The 26441-nt window shown below is 32.1% G+C and overlaps 1 protein-coding gene, 1 long non-coding RNA gene and 1 other non-coding gene across 12 annotated transcripts; 1 reads left to right on the forward strand and 2 right to left on the reverse strand.

Moving 5' to 3' along the window:
• Window positions 1–356: 356 nt before the first annotated feature.
• On the reverse strand, window positions 357–26211 carry LOC111003939 (AMP deaminase 2). 10 transcript variants are annotated; one of them, XM_045630213.1, is made up of 18 exons: window positions 26035–26211; window positions 11387–11528; window positions 9991–10150; window positions 9550–9736; window positions 8978–9191; window positions 8737–8862; window positions 8494–8587; window positions 8284–8388; window positions 8034–8165; window positions 7512–7675; window positions 7164–7287; window positions 6470–6636; window positions 5777–5897; window positions 4833–5006; window positions 4548–4658; window positions 4096–4233; window positions 1526–1559; window positions 357–594 (listed from the first exon to the last, which is right to left on the reverse strand). In XM_045630213.1, exons 1-17 carry the CDS (start codon window positions 26141–26143, stop codon window positions 1527–1529), a joined length of 2301 nt encoding a protein of 766 aa, XP_045486169.1. In that variant the 5' UTR covers window positions 26144–26211; the 3' UTR covers window positions 357–594; window position 1526. The 10 variants fall into 10 exon arrangements, with proteins under 10 accessions (XP_045486169.1, XP_022130398.2, XP_022130397.2 ...); XM_022274706.2 differs by lacking the exons at window positions 1526–1559; window positions 26035–26211 and adding exons at window positions 19135–19304; window positions 23463–23592; XM_022274705.2 differs by lacking the exons at window positions 1526–1559; window positions 26035–26211 and adding exons at window positions 19135–19304; window positions 23364–23590.
• LOC123689561 lies at window positions 14342–17232 on the reverse strand. Its single transcript, XR_006750517.1, has 2 exons — window positions 17172–17232; window positions 14342–14490 (listed from the first exon to the last, which is right to left on the reverse strand). It is a non-coding gene; the product is annotated as an uncharacterized LOC123689561 (long non-coding RNA).
• Trnay-gua lies at window positions 18843–18928 on the forward strand. Its single transcript is given in 2 exon segments — window positions 18843–18879; window positions 18893–18928. It is a non-coding gene; the product is annotated as a tRNA-Tyr (tRNA).
• Window positions 26212–26441: the final 230 nt, after the last annotated feature.

The raw sequence follows: 26441 nt of genomic DNA on the forward strand, positions 1-26441 counted from the left end.
ATTACAGTGGTAATTATTATTATATATGGTATATTACGTACGTTTAATGTTCTCTAGGTGCAATAAAAGCTGTTTTCTATAAAAAAAATTGAGAATTGGTAGATATAGGTTTTCAGTACACTGTGTCAAAATTTATATAAATTTTGACTTCATATAAAAATATATGATTAGAACGGGTCCGCCCGATTTACTGAGGTTTAAATTTTTAACATTTACTTATTGGGTTGTATGACAATTGTTGAGACATCTTGCTTGTTATTTTCTTTTCATAATTACAGCAAGATAGTATCTCTGATATTATTCACGGTGATTAACTTTTACAGACATATAAGTTGATTAAAAATGAAAGTCACTGATAAGTATTTAATCCATTTATTAAAATAAAAATAATGTCGTTATACACAACGTACATTTTATAAAACCCAAATAATAATGCTAATCTAAACATAGTTAATATTAATTTCCAGTTTATTTCTGCTTTGGCTACGTCACATACGTAAAGGTCGCTTGAGGCTGACAACTGGAACGTTTATTTCAAGAGGCGGAAGTGGAAGGTTCCGGGACTCCATTGGGCTCGTGAAAAGCCTGCCTCGCCTGGAAAATACCGTACACAATAACAGCTAACTAGTACGGAGCTTATATATATAATAAGCTCCGTACTACACTGTATTATATACTATATATACAGTGTAGTACGGCAAATAAGTTGGGCAGTGTAATTCAAGGCGCAAGTCGTTAAAAGTTTCTCTACTTAAATAAAGGCAAGTGAAAGCCATGCAAAATCTGGCCAACTTACGTGCTGAAACTACTACTGGTGCAAATAAGGTGAACTTGAAGTTATAATTCAGTTATAGGTATATGTATACGCAATGATGACAATGAGAGGAGAAGGTTATAAATAAATAATAAAAACCTAGTAGCTTATAAACTAAGTAACATTTATAAAAAGCCATATTCAGTTTAATAAATTGTTATTTACCTGTTAACACAACACAGACAGAAAATTTGAATGGTACATCAATCTATTTCGCTATAAAGAAATATTTATAATGAATTCTAAACAGGTCAAACATGTGTTTTAGTCAGGAATATGCTAGAAGTTAGGAGGCCTTACTATAACACGTGAACTTAATACTGTTTTATAGAACTGGGGGTAAACGGCAGGCTTACCTAATGTCAACTGATACCGCCCATGGACTCTCGCAATGGAAGAGGACTCGCGATTGCGATGCCGGCATTTTAAAAATTGTTACACTCATTTCTTGAAGGACCCTAAGTCAAGAAAATACTACTTTTTACCATGGCTGCGAAATATTCAGTGTCATAATGGCAACCATGCTAACATATATGGTTTATCTTTAGTACACGTGGTATTGTAAGTTTTGGAGTTGACCGTTAACTAGATAATGTATTTAAATATATCATGCCTTTAGCGGTAAAATGCCTAAGTTTAATTATTAATAATTTTCACTATTCTAAGGTATGTAAAATTAGGATATTGGGTAACTCGGCATTCTCAGACTACCTTAACAAGGGATTGGTGTCCCACTCCGCTTTATCTAAATCAGAATATCAAGTTAATTATTATTTTAGATATAAAATTGTGCACATTTCAAAAGGCTAAATTTTGATGTGTATCAAAATGGGGGAAATCGTCCACATTAATAAATACTAGAACAATGAACCTAACACCAAAAACCTTACAAAATAATATAATATAATTAGTAATAACTAAATTACATTATTAAAAGGAGTCCCTTTAGGCAAGGTTCCGAAGATTCTGGCAGCGTTCCCCCTTTGAATAGCTAGACTAATTCTTTATCCGAGGTAGCCAGCTCTTCGGTCTCCTGTGATGTCGACTAACCTCGCTATTTTCTTAAAATTCCTTATAGTGCTAGGAATTAATTAATTCATCATATATTATTGATAAAGTATATTTTGTCAATGTCATATGTTGGTTTAATCTGGAAAGATCCCTTGGATTTCGACAAATGATTTCAAGGTAAGTTTCTGGGAGGTTATCTTGGATGAACATGGAATCGACCCAACAGGAGCTTATCCAGATGACTCCGATCGACTGCTCGAGCCCGACCAATGAAGACCAATGAAGGAACCATGCACCATTTTATGTCATTTAATGTCAAAAACATTTTATTTTATAGATTAAAAGTTTTATTTACGTATATTTATATATAAATAAATACATATACTAAATTCCTTAGCAAAACACGTTTACTTTATTCAATAAAAATAGTAGATATTTAGTAGCAATTTTATTTCCAACAACATGGTAACATTGATTTAATTAAGATAAATTGTATAATCCTGTACGAAATTGATTATTTATACAATAAAATCATCTACATAATAAGTACTTAGATAATATATATAATGTGAACAACAAGAAATGTTCAAAAAGTTCAAGCACATATTTAAGTTTACTTAAATTGCACGTTAGAATAATTTTATGTTTGTAAAAAATATTTTTAAAAGAAACAAAAATAAATAAATATAACTACAAGTTATATGTACTGATAACATGTTTCTATTGCAGAACATAGTTAAGATATGTCTCAGGATGTATAAACAATGATTGTAACGATTTTTTGAAAAAAAATTTAGTAAATACGTTATAATTAGTTAACGCAATGTTCGTAAAATCATGCAATACACACAAGAACATAAGCCTTATAGACACACATTAGCACTTTTAAAACATACACAATGACACGTTGAATGTATTAAAAATAGTTTATATTATCAATCTACAGTCAGCGGAGACAGCAAGAAGTTGTTAAACTTAACTTAGCCATTTGGAACGAAATAAAAAAATAAGTTTACATCGTTTACAATTAATAGCCCATATATACTAGCTTCTAATATATACTTTTTATATATAAAAGATTACATCTTATAACCGCAGGCACAATTTGACACTGATGAAAATGGAGATATAAAAATCACTATAAAGGGACCAGATATTGTTATTCAAGAATTACAATTTTTGAGAGATTCTCTTCTTTATAATTCGATTCTTCAATAATTACTAACTATTAAATCAATAAAAAAATATGAAACATTAAAAAAATTGATGAAAAAGATTTCAGAAGCAATTTGATTCGCACCCAATTATCACATTAGTATACATCATCCCAAAAGTAGCCCAAGCAATATTTTTTTTTCTTAAATCAATACGATATTAAAATCCAAATAGCAAATGATTTCTTAAACCATAAATATACCAGCATATGTTAGACAATGAAATTAACATTGATTAAATTACAATTAAATGAAGTGTTTATTAAATGAAATATAATAATATATCCAAAACTACAGAAGTTATAAAACCATTTATAAAGAGCAGCAGATCAAAAGTTTTTACTTTTTAGCTTGAAAAATATTAACTAACCACACTCACTGAGAAATCATTGAAATTTATAAAAAATCGTATGAAATGCAAACGAATGAATGCAAAAAACATACTTTAATTGGTAATTGATGCTTTATTTCTACAAAACAAAATGATTCCGATATTCAGTCTAGTTTTGCTTTTATTAAGTTTATTTTTCATCTACTGCTCTTTATACATTAAACAAAATGATAACCAAAGCACGCGTCCCATCCGGTTTCAGCAAGTCGACATCCCGTCCTGTAACGGTATTTCTCAAATGCAAATAGATGACAACAATAATGGTTAAAACTCAATCGTGAAACACACACATACACAAAAAAATTACCACAATGCAAAAAACCTATAGTTTTAAATGTATGATAGTGTCATTGGATAGAAATCGCCGAAAATCTCTTTAAAGATTTATTTCAACAGTATTTATTTGTACCTAATCTTTGAAAAGAAAAATTGTTTTTGATTTTTAATTATATGTTTTATACTCAGAACTGGCTTTATTACTTCATGTGAGAAAAGAAGGAAAAAGTACATTATAGGGCCGATTAGACGAATTTCAATAGTTGAAATTTCAGAGACATTTTTTTTTTCAGATATAATCACCTGTACTAAACTTTTGGGAGAAAGTGAAGTTATCTCATTTTAAATAAAAGACAAAACTAAAATCTAATTGATGGCAGTTTTCTTACCTTGAATATATTGGTTAGTTCGTCGAGTATAGTCTCATATCGGAAAGAGATACGTATATCCGGTACATTAGTGCGAGTTATATCGTTTGCGGCCACACCCTCCTTTGTGTAGGTGGGACCTAGCCAGTATTGTTTCATCTGCAAGACAAGGCGATTTTATACTATAGGGGGGTAAAGAAGAAAAAAGGCAGTCATTGCGGCCATTTTGGTGGTTGCGTTGCCGGCCTTTGAGCGGAAGTATAGTCTTTCTTTAAACAAGACAAGACCACCACCAGTATACGCTTCCACATGTCGCTATTTTGCAAAAGAAAGTGTCCAGTGAAGTGGATCGTGATTCGTGGAAGATTTCTATCAAGGTAATGCTACTGACTTTCAATGAAAGATAAAAAATCGTAATTGCCATTTGGCAATTGACTAATGAAAATAGAAAATTCCATAAATAATAGAATTACCTCGTGCGGGAAGCCCGACATGAGCACCGAGTTCCGTGCCAGCTCACACATGTCACACGAGCTGAGCTTCCACACCTGCGCCGCAATGCTGTATTCCTCCATTAGAGGCTCCTGGAATATTAAAGTGCCTTTATTGCCTTTATTGTTCATACAAAACAATAATGGCACAATTAAAACCCACAATAATCCAAGTAAAAATCACATTCTTCCAGTTTCAGTCACACAGACCCAATTTCTTTTAAAAAAAAGGAGGTCATTCAATACTAAATCTGCGGTAGCCCTTACCTTGGTGAAGTGGAACTGCAGCGGATCATCAGTACTGAGTGTGATGCAAAGGCCACGAGCCAGGAACTCCGGAAGCGGATTCCGATGGTAATTGAGGAAGAGGGAGTTGTTACTCAGAGGTGACATCGCGATGTAGATCTGGGCTAGGTAGTACAGGTATTGCAGCACTGGCACCTGGCAATATAAACAAACATTGGTATTTTCAGACTCGATACTGCGTGTTGTTCCTACGAGAATTTAAGTGCTCCTTCACCATGCCTCCCTCAGAGGAAAATTCTTTCGTTTAATTTTTTTTATTATTAAAAGAGAGAATTATCACTCAAGATCATGTGGAACGTGGTGTTATTGTTGCAGCTCCTCAAAAACGTTGTGTAAAAGAAAAAAGAGTGGCGGAGAGATTATTGCCAGTGCTTCTCTTCCGTATTACGCCCTTGATCTGAGAACTGGCAGGAGGTAAATGTAAAATTATACGCATTTCATATACATATATTTCTTTTTTTGATGTCCATAAATGTATATTGTGTTATCTATATGAATAAATGGTTTTTGACCATGACTTTGATATTCTTATGCAGAGGTTAGTTTTTATTCGAACTTCGAAAGAGTTTTGATGTTAAGATGATTGTTCTCCAAATATTTTATATCGCTTGCCCCGGGGAACAAAGTCGTAAACCACTCTTACGACTGTTACCCTAAAAACTTAACAATGTTTAAATCATCAAATAGGGAGAAAATATCTTTCTTTGATATATGCATTTATTTGTATGACTTTGTTCCCAGATATAGTACAGGATCGTTAAGTTATGAAATAATTTAAATCGCTGTAAAACCATTATTTAGTATTTAAAACGCCGCTAAATTATAATTTGTTAAAACTCAAACGTTAGTTTAACACCTTTAATTTTATTCAGTCAATATAGAAATAAATATTCTATATAACTCACCTTCCTCAAGAGCAATCCGTGCGAGATGTTCTCAGCGAGCATGAACCCACAGACGAGATGTTGCACTGGACCGGCTTCACCACAGTGCGGTCGTAACACAAATGTGTTCAGACCTTGTTCCCTGGATTAAAATTTAATTTTATATTATAGAACTATAGCAACACTTACAATCACTGCAATGACGCCATTCTGTGAAACGCACTTAGTTCTTGCGACCTTAGCCACTAGGGCTTTCGGGTTAGTAGTTAAACTGATGAAGGGATCCTTCAGGTAGGAGGTGGAGCATGCTTCCTCCACAGAACTCGATGCGTTTAATAAGAATATTAGTACTCAATTATTAATTGCGTTTTAAATCATTATAATTTTTTTAACGATCAATTTGAAATCATATTCTACGTGGCGATAACGAAGGTATTATTGTCTTTCTACAGAAGTATAATTGTCTATTTTTTAACTAGCGGAGATATATGAAACAGTGGCACAAAATATATTTGTAATTTTACGTTTCCTGGGTGCGAGGGATGCCTTAAACTAACGTATAATAGACGTATCCTAATGTGAAATTAATTCTACATAATGTAATTGCCGAGTGCCTGCGTCTATACTAACGGGACATAACGCCAGTTTAGTTTAGTAAGTTTAGAGAGATGCTCGAACAGTAAGTGAGACTAGAAATTAATAAAACACACTTACTTCCTGAAGTGATTCAGTACGGTAATATTAGCGTACATATAGTAAAGATAGTAGGCGTAGGGCGGATTCTCCTCGTCGTCCCACTGCGAGGGCACGCGGACGTCTGGGTCTAACATCGGATTCTCCGGTTTCGATTCATCGTCCACGCTATCGAATCCGACTACGTGCTGTGAAATATTAATTTTAGTTGTATTTGTTAAGAGATTTAATCATTTTTAATAATGAAAAGAAATGTTAATCTGTGAGACATTTATAGCTAATAAATTAATACAAGCTTTATCAATTTTAATCTACAACTACTTATAGTAAATCAGAATCCACTTATCGGTAAATAATGTACTTATTTGTTAAAATTTACAAATTATCTGTGATATTTCTTTACATGTTAGCTAGATCGTTATGTTACATGATGCCTTATTAAAGAATCATGTAAGACTAATAAGTAATTTAAGTCTAACATAATTTATTTTAAAAAGAATTAAATTTTCTGTCACATGATTTTCCGTTTATGTGGCATTTTTTGCACACTATATTATTATTTTCCAAACTATTTAACTTGCTTAAGCTTAAATATATAGTAATATAGTCAATTATATATGAAAAATTACAAAACATAGAAAAACCATGTTATATTTATTTTGTTTGTTACGTGACAGCACTAAGCAATTCATTAAAAAAAACATAAAATATTTACCGTAAGGAATTTGTGAAGCTCAATATTGCTATTGGGATCTTTGGTCACTTCAAACAGAGGCTCGAAAATGTTACTCAAGAATTCTTGGAAGTTGTTCATGATCTTGTTCGATTTGAAAATATCACTGAAAAATGGAAAAATATATTAAAATTATTACACTATTTAGGGTTTAGTTTATAATTTATATAATAGTTTAAATTAAATTGGTGTAATATTTAAGTAAAATCAAAATGACTTGAATCTTCTCTTAAGGAATTTGTTGAAACCCTAGGGATTTACTAAGTAAAACAGTCTAATAACTATTTTTTTCGACTTTGACGTAAATTAAATTATTAAACAAATACTTACTATAACCGTGGTATTTGTATCAGCCAGCGTACATTATTTGAGTGAACGTCATACTGTATCGCCCATTTGGCCAACTTGGCCCATTCTGTGGGACTCTTGCCGTATATGGACAGACGGAGCTCTGCATTCTGGTATTTACTCTCTTCTAAGTCTGCTGCTACTTCCTAACATATTTCAAAATAATAAATATATTAAAATTTCGTAGATTTATGTAACATACATATAAACTGTACATGGGAATTAGGCCTAAGGTAAGCGTTTGATGGAGTATAGCATGCGTAACGTGTATCATACCAGTTGATATATTAAATACTTCCTATTTTTTATGTAAAGACATGTCTACTTTACTATTTACAAAGTACTTTGCTTACAATCCGAAAGTGCTGTGCTAAATTCTGGGTAAAATTATATTTTTTATATGATATTGTGGAATACTCCCAGTATTTCAAGGATCTATGCTGGGACTTTAATATTTTCGTTATAAAATTAATTATTTTATTCAAATATTTAAATGTTACTTACGTTAATTATCCTAGCGAAATATTTTCCATTCATGTAATTGTCAGTTTTTAGGAAGACTTCCCTAAGTCTACTTTCTCCGATAGGGTTGTATTTAGCGTTGAACTTGTCAAATCGGTGAAACGTGTTGCGGTCCTGTACAATGCAGAAACGTAAAATTATTATTTTAAATGTTTAATTATGTTAACAAAAATCACTCTATCTGCTACTCATATTGCCTGTAAACCACTTTTGTGTGTGCGTATTTACTTACTGCGTGTACGTCGAGCATATCAACCGTAAGATCGTATGTGCTTAGGTTCATTGATTGGAATACAGCCTTTAACGTCATCGGTGTGCCTTTGTGGAGTGTCACCACCTAGGAAATAATTCAATTATATTTCTATTTTTATTATTTTTTCAACAACATTATCAAATAATTTAAATTAAATGACGGTAATTAAATTGTATGATTATAGATTACCTCGTCAGCATGATTTTTCAGCGTCTTTTTAATAAAGCGAAGCAAGTGCTTCTGGTTCATACACGATGCCGCGTGTATATGTGTGTCTACTTTACTGAAAATACACGATTTTTATCAAATTATGGGATACCATACAGTTTTAATACTTTAAGAACTGTCAGAAGAACCGGTTAAACTAATTTAGAAATTTTAAACAAAATATCATAGAATTTTTTTTACAAAAATATATGTAATTATTCTTACCGAATATTATAAAAGTCCCGGTGCGGAACGGCCTTTTGTGACGCAAGTTCACGTAACTCATTGAGAAGTACGTGTAACTGGAACTTGGATGATAGGTAACTCAGGCGACGGTAGCAGAACGATTTCCTAAAATTTATATTTTTTTGAGGGTAGAACTGAGATGGCTTTCGATTTGCTTAAGACAAAGCATGTTGTTTTTTTTAACTTGAACTAAATTATACTTAAGATAAAAATCACTTACAACGGTCCATCAGCGATCATCGTGCACATAACATTCATGTCCTGTATATACTGGGTCAGGGTGACGTACTCATACGGCACTCTTTCCTTGCACTCCTCGTCTCTGTACAGGTTGAAGACTCCGGCATCCGACTTGATTTTATAGTCTTTAGCCTCCGGCATCGGACATTCCCACGGGTCTTTGTTGTCTTTGAAAGGGGGGTGGACTATGTGATCTGAAATGTTATTCTCGTAAAAGGTTTGTTACAGGTGACTAAAGGATTTCCAAAAAAACTACATCAGCGCCTATAATTATAACATGGCCATATTCCCTACATAATAATGAGAACATTGAACAATATTCGATCGATACACAGCCTTATATACGTACTACGATGGATTGTGATACAAATCTATTCTTAGAGGGCAAACGGCTAAGAAGCTGTTGATGTTAAGTGTTACCGAAAAAATCAGAGTGTCTCAATGCTAGAGAGTTCGCAAGTGCATTGCCGACCGTTAAGAATTGGTACGCTCCTTTGGAGAAGGACTCTTAGTCGAACTATACACTAACTATCTGAATAGAGTCAAACTTACCAGCTATATGTCTTTGAGGTGCTTTAACAATCGGTGTATGATTGGCTGCAGCTTCCGGGTCTATTGATCTGAGGAATCGCGCCGTGATGCTGCAGAAGGTCTGGTTGGAGATATCCATGTATCGCTTGCGGATGTCTAAAGCTTGCACCAGATAAGAGGAGGCTTGCTGCAAGTCTTCTAGCGGCACCTAGATATAAAAAATCATAAACCAATCTTTAGTTCTGAACGTACTATAAGCCTACCACAGCTATTGAATAGTTTTCCTCTATCGCTGTCGTATCATTTTGTATATGGACATTGAAAAAACATGGGTAGGAGATAGTGATGGTAAGAGGCAGACATCCTCCATACTTACTTTCAATACTTTGGTGGGTTTTTCTACAGTCAATAATTGCTGTTAAATACTTTCAAAAAGGCATTGTTTGTCAACAGAAATCTCACCCCGGAGGTATCTTCTCCGCTGATGGCAACTCGCTGAAAGTGAGGAAGTATGACGTCCAAGTCATCATCATCAGCTCTTAGGCGGGCGGCTTCTTCAAACACCGCTCCGCCAGCCTCGCTACCCGCGAACGAGCGAGCCGACTGCCCACATTCTGCAGCCCTAAATTAAAAATATTTAAGGATTTGTTAAGTGCTGTTGACGTCATTTATTTATCAAGTCAAGAAAGAAACTGGGGCGAATTCAACAAAAAATTTTGCATATTCTTTTGACATCTTAACCTCCCAATGTGGCATGGGCACTAGGCAGACTATTAAGCAGTTTCTGTATCTTTTTCATTTGTATAGGCAACTTAGAACCTTCATGATTTATTAGTTTTTCTGAACGAGGAAGTTTTAGTACATTCGTTTGTGCCTGCCATTCATAGTAACCAACCGACCAACCAGTACCAACACTGCTCTTATAATATTCTACCTACTAAAGCCAAAATTTTCCAAGCACGAAGTTCGAACTATTTAGAACGCTTAGATACAACATGAATTTTAATCCAATTAAAAGCACAACTGTTGCTCTCAGTCATAGTGCTCTATTATAGATTAAATTGTCTGAGATGCCCTGAATATCTTCACCGGCAGTTTAATCACCGTATTACAAGTCAGGCGTCACCTTGTTACAGGCAACACATATCAATATTGACTTAAGTATAACAAAATAAATGTTCACTGGCTACGATTCCTTCGATTTTAATTTTGATAAGTCCTTGTATATACACTAAACAATCATTTGAGTAGACATATACTTTAAATTGGAAAACCTGAAGATCAATTATAGATCTCTACTTGAAAAATCTTTTAAATTAATACAACAAAATACCGATTGTGTCTTATCCATTTTTGACAATCGACTTTGCTTCCAAACATCGCAAAATTATTACGCACACCACTATTTCGACCACTCATCCATGTTAAAAAAAATAACACTCCCGCCAAATGCCTAGTTTACAGTTTGTAAAAATTCGGTCGAAAGGACGTAGCCGGCACCGAGGGGCGAATAAAAAAAATCTCTTGTATTACCGGGCGCGAGTCAAAGAATAACGGTGCGTTCGGAAATGCAATGACGACTGGCGTACGGTAAGGGTTGTCGCGCCAAGGTTAATCCAATTACAAGCTAATAACATCTGACAGACGCGTGGACAAAACATTATTTCTATTATTTTTTGCCACTTCCAGGTTTCATTTCACTCTTGTGTCTAGAAAATATTCCTATAAGTCGCAAGAAAATGCATCCTTTCCTCTGCTACTAAATGCTTATTATAAAGTTATCGCCATTATTTGACTAAATTATAATTTAGTAGTATTGGTCAGAATAATCTTGCAAATATAACACATCTATACTTACTTGACATTGAGTTGACGCTGTATGAGAAGCTTCTTCTCAATTTGTTCTATAGGGAACTGTGGTACCTCGTAGGGCGCCGACAATTCATTTGGAAGCTCCCGGGGCGCCTCCGCCCCTACTGCACTTGTCGGGCTCTCACTACCTGTAATAAATAGCAAGTTTAATTTGAGTAAAATTCCTATAATTGCATCGTCTTAACAAACCTAAACACTACTTATCCAGAGCAGACATATTCCTAAGTAGCGTGATCAATTTAAAAAAGAAACAGCGGCATTCTGATATCTAATTCCCTGTTTTGCTAGTGATTTTTGAAGTAATACTTTTTTTGGCGCGTTAGGGAAAACTAATTACTATATTTTGTGTCTATTGTTAGACTCCTTCTTTCTACAAACGTAAAATAAGATGAAACAAAGAAAATAATTTTTTTTTAAGATTCTCTCTTGTTATTTTATCTTGTTACGCCAAAGAAGTGTATAACTTATAACGCGTGTACCTAAGTATACACTTTTTTTGTAACATTTATGATTACTATAATTGTCATATTCTTACATATTTATGAAAAGATAGCTGGTAAAATATACTATAGAATAGCATTAGACATGTTGTGGTAAATTTTAATAAATAAATAACAAGTGATATGCAATAATTACATAATGTAACAAACAGTCGAACATTGCGGATTTAATAAAACCATAAAAAGATTATCCATAGCTTACTTAATCTAATTAAGAATATCCAGGCTTTTTTATTTTGCTTCACAGACACGGGTTGTCCATAATAAATCTATTTACAATCTAACTTTGGAATACATAAATACTTTAGGAAGACTTAATAATGTCTATGTCTATGTAATAAAAACCTGCCAGTGTACCTGGCAGCATTCTCCTTCCTCGCTTTATTGCTATACTTTTTCGATGACCAAGGAAAACACCAGCTCTGGGTTCATCGGTAAAGTAAATTACCAAACTGTTTTATAAAAATTATTTTGAATTCGTTCTCACAATTACTATTTTATATACAATTTTTATTCTAAACCTTCTATATAAAACTATAAAACTAAAAAAACAAACGTAGATATTATGTATGATATCGACCTAAAGAATAAAGCTATAGAAAATATATAAAACAGCTGATCGCAATACGGGTCACAAATACAGAATGCCAAGGCCCAAGGCCGGCTTGAATTTGTGATGCGTCATCTCCACGAGTAAGCTTTTAGGTCACTCTCATCGTCTTTAATAGTTAAGAATTTAATTTTTACACGATTCCTTTTTGCATGTTAAAACACACTGATCACTGGCTACACAACATTAAAGAAATAATGTTCAACAATCGATTAAGAGGCATCTCTCTGGAATTTGCTGTAAAAGAAATAGGTAGTAGTGTCTATTCATCAGAGTAGCCAAAACCATTTACTGTACATAAATTTAAGTTAATATACCTCCGAGGAAAACATATTCGGGAAATTATCTAGAAAATATGTATAATAAAAGACACACTTATCCAATTTTACACGGTAGTGTGTAAAATTGGATAAGTCGCCGATATCTAAGATTTAAACTGCGTAACAGATTTTAATGCTACATTAGCTAATTATTAAATAAAATACAGGTACTAAGTAAAGTTCTTTAAAATGCATTGCGGGGGATTCATTTTTTATCAACATCCTGCAATAATAAATAATAATTAGTAATAGTAATTCCAATTATGAAAAAAAAATAGGATTGGAATACTTGAAATTATTAAACGCAAAGCAAAAGTTTGCAAAATGTGAATATTAATCTAGATTATTATATTAAAGATCTCGGTCGGGGCAAGTTCACGGCCGCCTCCATTAGAATTCATTCAGTGTTTCCGCTAATGGATAATTCCGGTTTCACTAGGTACTTTTCAACGCAAAATAAGTGCCTTGCTTTTAAATAATTTTACCATTTGAATCACTTGCCATCATATCTATAAAGTGGCGCACTAACGTTAACAATTTCATAAACTGTATATAATAAGCTATAATAGCTTTCTTTCTGATTTTTCTGACTTCACTTGACACCAAGCAAACATGTCGATAGTACTCCAAATTTTATGACATTTCCCAAATTTAAAAAAACATTTCAAACAACTTCACAACAAAATAAAAATAAATCCCAAAATAACATTTAAAGAAAAACCTCACAAAGTTTTAATAAAACTGTAAACTTTCATATAACACAAGGAACAATTAATAACTCAAAAGTGTAAAAATAATTAAAATCGATATTGATAAAAAATTATAGCAAATATCAAGAGTTTGGTCCTGTTGCATTGTACCTTTGTAACAATACTTGTTCGTTGAACGAGAAAGCACCAGATCTGGGACCGGTACGATTCAGTCCTTATTATTTGTTTTTGATTGTAGAAGAATAGAAAATTGACATTTTCATTAAAACCCTTCCCGTGTCCAGAAATTAACAAACGTATGCTTTCTGTACCTCGGACTTTAACACTATGTAGCGTAGCTCCGAGTGGTTAATTTCAGTCACGTGGATAAGGAAGAATAATAGAAACGGACAATACCATCCAGTACCACTTCCCCTCGCTCTCAAGGGCGATCTCTTGTGTTGCTTGCTCTACTTCACATGAATAGAAACACTTCAGTTATTATTATATTCGTTGCGTTTCTTTCGTAATTATTCAAAATACGAAAGAAAATTCACTGAAAAAACTCAATAAATTTTTATAAACATGCATTTTTCAAACTGCTCAGCTGTTCAGAAAAATCCTTTAAACTACGATACGTTCATAAATAATGTTTCATATAATGATATAGCTTTATATATAATATAAATATGAATGTTTATTTACCACGGTGAAATTCCTTACCTTCAATCTGTTGATCATTTCCCGTCTGTGATCTCGCCACGTGCCACAAGTCTTTATCGAAACTGTACATTGCACTGCACTTTGTGTTATTTAATAATCAACACTCATGATTAAAGAAATTGTTCGCTTAGAAATAATAGTTTTTCCCAACGTATTTTCTATAAGTATAAAATGTCGAGTTTCGGATAGGTATATTATGTTAGTATTTGAAATTTTCTTTCTTAATCAAATTCGAAATTCCGTATATCCTGAATTTGTTTAGTAAAGCCGATTAAAATCTAACAATTACCAGGAGTTTTATATTTATTTTTTAATATTATAATTGTAGAAAGTATGTTAGTAAAAGCAAAATTGTTTTAAGATACATTTAATTTATATCAACTTCTCAAATGTATGAACCACCAAGATGATATGAAAATAATTAGTCTGAGTCTCCACGCTCCCACGCAAATATTGTATTACATGATAATATTCAACGTATGTAAAACGTATGACGCTAGTCTAAAAATCTTCTAGAAGTTACAACCTAGACTGATATTAAATTGTATTCGTAGCAGCACGTACGTCAAACGTATTGTTTAAAATTATACAAATGATACGTAAAGTTAGGGATTTTCACTTTTATGAATATTAAAGTACATTGTGTAAATAATACTGTAATTAAAAATTATTGAACTAATTTCTAAACAATAAGATTGGTAACAAAGAAACGCCTACCACACCTACACAATATCAAGATGAATTATTGTTTATGTAAATAGCTTTGTACTCAATAAAATGACTAAATTTATGAATAGGGCGAGTCAATATAGACCTATTTTGACCCAGTCAGCCACACTATTGTAGATTGCTTTCGAATTTTCTATTACAAATCTTTATTAGAATATTTTAAAAATGTGTGAATATATATCTATATTTTATTTCCAGAATATATAAAAATACTTATTTGAATGAGGCTCATAAAATATATGTATATTGTATATTTTAATTGATTGGTTTAAATTTCACAGGAACGAAATGATATAATATGATTATTTTTGTACGCCCTCTGCATATTATAGCTCTCTGCATAAGAATTTTTTTGCTATATATGGGATCGGATACCGGCTTTTGAAGAAAAAAATATTATAGCCTTTCTTTGCAAGACTTATTTATCTATATATTATATACGACTTGACTAGATAAGCCATACTAATTACTCATGTTTAAAATTTAAACAGACGAAAAGGAAAGTACGAACAACTTGATGAGAAAGTTTTAACTGGTTTGCAGGCAGACTGGATGATTAACATTCGTTTTTACCCAGTATTGAACCAAATTTAAAGTGTACTATAAAACTTGCATTTCGTTGTATATATAATTAATTTATCAATCTAGTCAAGTACCAGCCTCCTGTGCCTGATACACGCCGCCATTTTTAGGAGTAGGCCATTCGGATTCCTCACGATGTTTTCCTTTACCGTTTGAGCGAATGTTAAATATAAACATATAAGGAAAGTCCATTGTTATTTGTTGCAAAGCTGGGATCGAACCTACGACCTCAGGGATGAGACTCGCACGCTGAAGCAGCATTGCAACACAGTTCTTTTAGAAAAATTACCAACATATAATTCCAAAAATGAAATATCTACGAATATATTATATACCTATATCTTAACTTTACTTTTGAGCCGATATTAAAGAAAATTTTAAATCATACAAGAAAATATATCAACAGAAAATTTATAGACATACTCATAGTCCAATCCTCATTTCCAATATCAAATAACCTTTGAACTTCATATTATAAATACGCATAGTACTAGTACTAGATATTCAATTATTAAGTAGTCTCAAGACACATATCTTGAATCCCTTAACTTTCAATGAACTTGAAACGTGCCACGCGAAATGGTGTCAGCAATGATGCAACATTTTATTATTCAATACACCAAGCCTGAGGTTATCCATACAAAACGATAAGATACCCTATCGAACTGTTCACTCAATTTACGATTCTTGATATCTCAGTAAACTTTGTTTCGCCTTTCAATTAGCTATATTCCCAGTAATTGGCAACACAATTAAACGATATGATAAAAATATATATAAGGTAAATAAACATTGTTGAATAATATTAAGGATATGTTATGTTGAAACGTCCTATTTTCTGAAGGTTAATTAATTAGAATTATTACAGGTGTAATAGGTTAATCGTTTAGTAATTTGTGTTTGCAAAAAGTTGCTATCATGTTGCGTTTGAAGGCTATTGCACAACTAACAAAAAGTGGAATAATTATTGAATTATTTACTGACTGACTTAAATACAATTTGGCTTGTAATGTTTTTTTAAGAACAATCCCATACTTCTATTGTCCTGCCTTCAATCAAAATTTGCCTAAATTTAAACCGAAATGGAAAATAAAAGAAAGTCACATTCACTTGCACTTATACACGCATATATAAACCTCTTGTTTTTTACATAGTAATTATACTTGTATATATTTTATGTCCTCAAAATGTGTCTACGTAAGTGATAACATATGTTATAAGAAAGTCACAGGTTTACTTGTATATATTTTTTTATCTACTTTATTTATATTTTTTGTGCGCTATTGTTTTCTACCAGTCTATTTGAAGTTATTATTCTCGACATCTACGTCACCGCTTCAATATTCTAACAAACGACATAAAAAATTAAAATTCTACGACAAACATCATTAATTAATAACAAGCCCATGCCTATACAAACAAAAGTATATAGGTACTTCTGTATATAACCAAACTATTGATTTTTAATGATTGAAAACTATTGCACCCAATACAAAATGCCACGTTTTTCAAACAATATTTCAACTTTCGATTAGAAAATACACATTATCCGAAACTAGCATTTTTATATTCCTAACTTAATAAAACTTAAGAAATATTTTCTAATAGAACACTACACATCTGTAAATGACATCACATTGAACAAATTTGCTATACCGCGTCGCGTCCGCTGTTCGCCGCGTCCACGAAATAACTGAATCGCTTTAGATCACTGTTTAGTATGTAAACTACAGCCAAAGAATTCGAATCTATAGGGCTACCACTGGTAAGTTATAATTATGCAAAGGCCATGGAAAATTGTAAATATAGCTTTATGTAACAGTCATAATTATAGTTTGACTAAAAATAGCAATATTTAATCGGCAATTTTTGTTTTACACAACGTTTGTAAGGAGCTGCAACTAGTACACCACGTTCCATATGATATCTTGAGTAATAAAGAATAATAAAATAAATTAAAAACAAAGATTTGTCCTCTATCAACAGAAGGCATGGTGAAATAGGAGCACGCACTTACAAACACACTTACTTACTCGCAACAACACGCAAATACGTAGTAGAAACAACTAATGAACATGACGATCCTTGAAATGTGGACTTGGCTTTATTCAACATCATACTTCAGTCATAACTAAAAAATCTACATAATTTTCCAAAGGCTTAATAATCAGGTATTAGATTAAGGCGACTAAACATTCGCCGACCAACTGGTATTTCTATCCACAAGCATTCTACGGCATTTACAACGTACAGTTCTTATCGGTGTATAATAAGTGTCGCATCGTGTTTATAGTTCACAGGAACCCCAAAAATGCTTTCAACTGAATGTAAAATAACAAGTTCAACAAAAACCAGTTCTATGTCTGGCTAACTTGCCAACAAGCCAGCGAAATGTGTACAAGGATAGCCTATTAAATATAATTTATGTCGTTTATCCTTGCAAGTTGGCTGGCATTATTGAGACAGAATTTATTTATTCGTACTAATAATGTTAAATATCTATGTATAAAATTGGTACGTTTTTTTTGTAAAGTAACCTGTAACGTAAGTAAAATAACAGAGTTTTTATACTCAATTTATATAATTTATAATCGCAGAATAACCTAAAATCCAGTTTTGGACTTGTCATGTCGTAGATGTCAACCCTTTCGAATATTTCACATGTTTAGAATTCTGATTTTAAAATCTATTAATCAGTATTCTGTACCGACTAGCTAATGGTTTGCTATATTCCAAAAAAAGTGACAACCCTAAGCGCCATGGCTCGCGATAGTGAGCGGTGACCCGTCGAATGTAAACAATGGCTATGTAAATGTAACATAATATACAATAGAGACTTTTATTCCGAATGTATCTTTCCATCAATGTGGAATATTTATCTCAACGAGATCATACCACAGATGATAGACGATTTATTACTTCCTTCAAACAGTGAATATTATTTATAAATCGACAACAAAATAACTTTTCATCAAATATACAGAAAACTGATGAAAAAAATATTTTTCCTGTAAATATGATGAAAATCACTATTTAATATATGTCGCGTTTGTCAATTCTTATTGCGTATGAATGAAATGCTACGCAAAATTGACTAAGATATTCAGGCAATTCATTATGGATCTTAAATATAATTTTTATATTGCAATGTTGTCGTGACGAAACTGCTGTAAATGTCTAAACGCACGTTAACAATTGTAGTACATAAAATAATCAATAACAACATAGTCATAATATGTATTACACAATAATCTATGTCGTTATTGATTATTTCGCCAACTTAATCACACCTTCGATAGCTCAGTTGGTAGAGCGGTGGACTGTAGAGGTTAAGCTGTCATCCATAGGTCGCTGGTTCAAATCCGGCTCGAAGGATTCTCGTGACATTTTTTATTATTAACCATTTATTTTTAGTTAAATAAATACAGCTTATCAATTACTTCAAATTATAATTGTAATACGTTAGATGAAGACTATTTATTTTAACAATTAGTCATAAATTAATCATTTATATTTCATTTGCATGTTACAGGAGTTTCTATACCTACCTATACATATAATATGTATTATGTAAAACTTACCTCCGTCATCAAAAAACGAGTCGGTGATGATGAGCGGGGATCGAGCCCCGTCTTGGAGGCCTCGCGATGACATATTGAATTCACACACTACTTTCACAAAACCACATTACACTTTACACTCAGTTAATGAAACTAGAAAAGGCGCATTTTTTATCCCCGCTTAGAGATTCCTAGATGAATACGAAACGTTTTATTTATTTTCTTTACGATGTGAGTTCCCGAGCCTAATAGACAAATTACGTGCAAATCTTTCTTTTTTCTTTTTACTTTTGAGGGTTTGTCCTGCATCATATAATCTATGTGTTGAAAATAAAAGTGTTATCGAAATTCTACTCACCTCCAGGTGAGTAGAATTCGAGAGAGAAGAGTTTCAAACACCTGTTTGAAACTCTTCTAGCACGGCTTGATTTTTATGCATTATTTATATATATTCGATAGGTCTTATTACTACTTAGTGATTACGATAGCCAACCTAATTTTTTTTTTTAATTATTTATCCGACATTCTTCGAGCTGTTGAAATTGTAGAATATTGAACATTTTCATAGAGAAACAATATTATAATATATTTAGAAATTTTGTAAGCGTGACATTAAAGGTTTTTCAATGTAAATAGTTTTAATTTTACATTGTAAACGTGAGAAAAATACTCTTAAATTTTAGATATTTTTTTGACAAAAATTCAACAGGCGTTATAAAGTATTCTACGTTGCACACACTGCGCCTTGAAACTGCGCAATTCACCAATAATGAGCATTTGGTACCAATCAATCTAATTGCGAGAAAAACTAATAAATCCACTGAGCTATTAATAGCCACTTGCAGTTAGCTCATTTCATAAACATCGCACAGTGACCCATTTATTAGCGATGGAATATTTTGGTCATGGCTTTTTGTATTACTCATATTTTAACACTCGGGAAAATGATTTATTTAATGGTCTCTCTTGTATTTCAAATTGAAACATTATTTTTAATAATAACTACATTTGCAAATTTTAAAGTTTATTAGGATATTCAGACATCTTAGACCTTAACCCTAACCATCTTAAACCTATCAACCCAAGACAATTATTGTTTCGGTTATTGAACCGAAAATGGTTATGCATCATATGCGTTCATGAATAACCTAATGTGATAGACAATTTAATAATAACCACTCCCTTTATGGAAATTACATTCGTTTTTGCAATAAACTCCCAAGCGAGATTAGAGAATTACCAAAACTCTCGTTAAAGGTAAATAAATAAGTAAATAACGCTTTATACAATATTTGTAAATAATTTAAATGAATCTAATCCTTGAGTCTGATTTGCAACAGTTGAAACAATTTATATGACTCTAAAGTCGGCAATTAAAAAGAGTTGCAGAGAGTTTCTTGCCAGTTTTTCTTGCCCTTGACTTGCGAACTGGTAGTACATGTAAATTTAGAATACATTTAACATCTTTTCTGTTGACGTTAGTGTGTAAAAGTGTACTTGATTTAAAAATTGACGACATAAACCAACAATATTCATATTAAAATAAATATATCAAAAATTCTTTAGGCTTTAGTGTGATGACGACACTTGCAAGCAAAAATCAACAACATCATTTCTAAGGCAAATCTAAAGCAAAAATTCAATCATTGCTAATTTTTACTAAAATGCATTTCACATCTTTAAGTAAGTAGTAAACAATCTAGTGCAAATAGGATTTTGTAAATTTGCGTTTGTATTGTTTACTTTAATCGTCTTCGCTATTACATAATATATTAATAACTGGTGTATTCTAAGATTAAAGTTCTTTGATTAGTGATAGTATGTTTTCATTACATAATCACGGGTTCACTATAATTCTATAAGTATGTTAATAAAGAACAGCCTAATTACATTTTAATTTATTTCGATAACTATCAGGAATATAATGATCATAATATGTACGTTGATGGTAAAATATAGGCCACATTAAATTAATTAATAAAACTATTAAGGAAACTTACAATCAACAATTTAAATTTCTTAATTCAATTAAAAGCCATATAAGAAAAATAAAGCGCTATATTTATATTCATAGTTATATTAAATTCTCGTGTCTCAATGTTAGTTCCAATACTCCTCCGAAACGGCTCGACCGAATCTTATGAAATTTAGTATGCATATTCAGTAGGTCTGAGAATCGGCTTATATCCATCTTTCGATCCCTAAGCGATAAGAAGGTGTCCAGCCCTATTTTTTATTTGTTAATTAAAATCTTATGACATAAACTCTGAGGTGTAAATAGAGAGAATTCACAGAAAGACGAATTGTTCATTCCGGAAAACCGAACAGTCTCTGGGGTAGCATAGCAAAAAAATGTTCCATGTTGTTATGTACTAAAAAACTTAAAATCTACGCTTTTACGGCTTTAAATGTTATGTGTATAACATAGAACACATCAATGGTGCACATACACACAGTAAACATATCCCTAAGTAAATTTAATATTTTAAAAAATACCATTATTGTAATAATAAATCAAAGTTCCACGAGTGAAAACTGTGTCCATTTTAGTTTTATTTCATAATTTACGCCAACATATGATTTCAAGGAAACGTTTGGCGCGAATTTAAAAATATTTTCGTATCGGTACTACATTTATTGAAAGGCAAAATTCATCTTCCATTATTTGTTATTAAATAAGCACGGTAACTTTAAACCGCTATCGGAAGCTATTACAATCATCGCGAAAATTCGATCGTAATGTTCGCTACATGACATGGCTCATGGCCGATTCATTGTTTGGATTGCAATGAACAATGCTAGTGAAATTGATTCTACGGGCTTAAATTCCATCTTGTTGACTCAGATTAATTTACTTTAAAACGATGACAAATGCCTCGAGTGTTGTTTATTGATTACATTATATCTACAATAAAAATATTGTATCACTTGCACCATCATTTATTATATTATTAAAATCGACGGCGCTGGTCTAATAGCAACTGGCTCTCATCCTTGAGGTCGTAGTACTTTCTATGTGCGCATTTAACATTCGCTCGAACGCTGAGGGATAAACATCGTGAAAATACTTGACCTACCATGAATTGTCAATGTCCAATGTCTTACTGATCAGCTAGATTTTCTCTCTCTCTCTCTCTACGCAGAGACATTGCGTCTCTTTGCGTTTTATATAAAGTGAGTGAGTGAGTGTTCTGAAGAATTGTTTGGTATGATCCCTCCTGCCTCGTTTCAGCATCGTACGAGCCGTATGAAATCCTCCTAAAGAGTACCTCGTCAAATATTTAGTTCGTAATACTGTATTCAACTAAATTTCCCTTATAAACTTCAACAAGATATCGACAAAGGGCAACGAAGCACCTGGAATAGCGATAAAGATCGCAGTTTGGAGACTATTTCGAGCGCGAACGAGTGCCAAACTCCCACGCTGGATGGCGCTCGCGTGTCAAAGACCTAAGAAATAAATCTGCTTATCACGCTTTCCGCGGTAACAAAGAGGTAAAAGATCTTATTTATAAATCAGCATATCATCTGTGTGGCCTAGTTTCAACTGACGGACTCTTTATATGCATATTAGGGTTTATATAAAAATTGTTTTTAATATGGAGTTTTGCATTTTAAAGTAAAATTTTAAATCATATTATAGGACTTCACATAAATTTTTGTACACTTGTCTTGTTTCGTGTTTGATATTAGATTAGATTTCAACTTTAACGTAATCAAACGTAATCACTATGTCTGTAATGCTGCGGGATGGAAAATTTTGGTTTAATTAATCCATTGAATCGAGTTAATGCACGTATCGTGTACTACTGTTACTATTTTTGTTAAATATATAAATTAAATTTCCATAAACAGAATAATATACCAGTCTGATCAATCCCCGTGACCGTGACCACTTCCATTGAACAAGTACGTGACGAATTTACAACCTATTGTTATCGATAATTCGCACTTCAAAGATTTATGTTAAAAATACACATACATATAAGAAAATGAGATATCCTCGTTATCCTATGTTCTGTTAAGATTTCAATGACTACGCATTTATAAAAAACAAGATACTTATTTTCAGATTTATGTGTGTACGTATATGTGTTACCTACTGTTCAAGTAAACAAGCGATTAGGTATATGTTATCTGATAAGGATACATAATATGCATATCCATAATATATAATACATTGCAATTTTAACGTTATGTAACGTTTTTGTTAGAAAATACAATTTCTTCAATAAGGGGAATATATTTACCTTATTTTAGGTAGTTATGTTGAAAAATACAACAGTTACGCGTAATACAATTTTCGTAAAATGTCCACATCACAGACTAAAAAAAGCGCGGGAACTCACATCGATGTCGTAAGTTATGGTGAAGCACTGTGGTCTATGAAACATGCCTTTTTTAGTTTTTTTTTTTACTTTTCACTACATTTGAACAATGCGTTTCGGTGTATGTTTGCCTGTCGACTGAACGCTAGTTGGCACAGCTACAACTATACACGCTTTTGTGTTTAACACAATCAAACGCGTCACGCGTCGCCAGTAGCAATCTGTCAAACTATCGTTATATGTACTTACTTATTTGGAGTGGGATAAGCGTTTTTCAGTTATATTCTTTTTAAGTGACTAAAATATTGATAAGTGATACGATGTTAGTCCCGTAGTATTACAAGGTGTGGCGTAGAATGATTGTTTATACTGAAATTTAATACCGACCTACTTTCATAGCTAACTTTTGCAATATGAAGTGTTATCTAAAAAGCAACTACTGTTATTATTCGGCATTAAAGTACCATATAATTAAAAACAATACATAGGATAAATGCAAATTAAACAAAATATTTCCTAGCTGAAATCATTAATTTTATACCTAGTACAAATAAATTATAATATGGAGAGTAGGTAACGCCTCTGGCGTATTGATCAAAAAAAATTTATATGGGAATTATTGTCATATTCCTAAATTAATCATTTGCGTAATATTAATAATAAAACTAGGTCCGTCAGTCCTAAGTGCCATTGCAAAATAATATTAAAAAGCTCTAGACAGCTAGATCTAATAACTTATTTGCAATCTCTTTGTTGATTAATTGAGCGTTGAACAATCCTTGGCTACGAATCGCAAACAAGCCATCAAGAGTCCACAATAATTAATGACGAACTCGAACACATTTATGTATATTTTATATGTTTATATAAAGAAGATATTTATAATTCTGATATTTACTTGTATACTGTGGTTAAAAAGATTTTATTTGACATGATTTCGAGAAATGGATTTCTGTATTTAAAAAAAAATGTAAATTAAAATCTTAAACGCAAGTCTACTTTAAATGTTACTTGTAGGTTGAATATTAAATTAAGACCTAGCTTTAACATTTTATGGCGAAGTCGACTCCGTAAAAGAGCACATAATTTTCTCTCTTTATACTTCAAAAGAAATGTCTTGATAAGTTATTGATTGTATCTTCCGAATCCTTACAGCATATCTGAATGATATCAGAGAAAATCGGATCAAATAAGTACATAGTAAGTAAAGTAGGTAGCAACCAAAAGACTGGGGAGATTGTCTGAAATACTTTATTCTTTATTTTAAATTTATTCATGTATCACGACTCATTGAGTTTAGATAAAATCATACTAAATTAATTAATATAATTAACATTACTAACTAGTCCCTAATCAAAAAATTTGAAATTATGAGTGGTCATTACGATTTTGTTCAATAGAAAGTCCATGTTTACTACATATATACAAATATGTATTATAAGCAAAAGACCTGGTAAAAAAGCGCATTTAATAATATTGATTCAACACTACTTACTATTTCAAAATATGTATACACATACGATTTTCCTCCAGTACATTAACAAACATTAATCATATTGATTGTCCTTGCTAACAAGGACATTATAGTTAGATTTTTCTCGAGTGTCTTCGTGTAGGACAATTACATCTAGTATCCTTAGAAACATAGTATTAAAATAAAGCATAAAAAGCATATTAAAATACCGAAAGAACAATAACATAATGCGTCACCATTCAAGGCGTTTTTCAACTGAATATATAAAATTTTATGAGATATTAGTTTTTAGGAAGGCCGACATATGAGTCTGGCGCTATTTAAGATAAGGATAGTGCGGGCACGCGATCGCCATACCGCCATCTAATTTCGTAAATTGATAACAAAGATAACATATTTGACGGATTTATTGCTCATAGAAAACTATCACAGCAGAGTGTTAGACTTTGTGAAGCAGAAGTCGTTTTATGGTTTTTCTTGAATTGTACATTTTAAGTATTATATATTAATAATTTCTAAATTTATTTAGAACTAACACTTGTTTATCAATAACCTACATAGTCAATTACGATTATTCAAGTGCTATCTTTATTGGTTTAGTTATTATTAAAATAATACCTACTTCAATTAATTAAGTATTTTCTTTTTGTATTCTCGTCACCTTTTGAATTATGTATTAAATATATAAGTTATAAATATTTGCAGCGTTTTACACATAATTCTGACCTGATATGGTAAACCAATGCGTAAATTTTCATTATAAATTAGGTTAAAGTGTGCCAGAAATGCTTATGTTTACACTACGTCAGCTGACAAGTTTATTGATCGGCAGACTACCCTTCGCCGAACAGATGCACCCTCAACATATGGTATTTACAATAGGTATACTTTTATCGCTAAAAACCGATGTATATTAAAAAATTAAAAATGTCCAAGATCTAATTTTGAAATTACTAAAACATAGCGTCTTGCGTAAATCATTATTTAATAACAATGTTATCAAATAATTCTTTACAATTAAATTAAAATCTTATATGAATTGGCTAAAACCACGTTTTTCTATTTGAAGAAGCATTAAAAACCCACAATACTTACAATAGGGATATTATATTAACTTACCTATTCGTTTGTTAAGATGAGGTGTGCCCCTACTGTGTTCCTCCTCGTCTACGTCGACATCAAAGGAGAATGGAAAGCTTTTAGTAGAACCGACGAAGCCGGCTGCCATGGCAACAATTATTTCTTAATAAATCATACGACACGGCCTCTTCGACGCTGGCAAATGCGACACTGCCGTACGACGTACGTGCCGTGAAACTGGAAGGATATGCTATCTTTACGATTTAATTCCAGCAACGTCACGTTGACTCAATAATTGCTCAGTGCATTTTAAAATGCTTCTCAATGTTATTGTTACTTTGGTATTTAGTTCTTTTAGTTGTAGCTTAATTAAAACCTATGATAGAAACAAGTTGTTCAAAATAATAAAATACTGTGATACAGTGAAGCAAGGCTATATAAGGAAA

This window comes from Pieris rapae, chromosome 11 (assembly GCF_905147795.1).
Source record: "Pieris rapae chromosome 11, ilPieRapa1.1, whole genome shotgun sequence".
Lineage (NCBI taxonomy): Eukaryota > Metazoa > Arthropoda > Insecta > Lepidoptera > Pieridae > Pieris > Pieris rapae.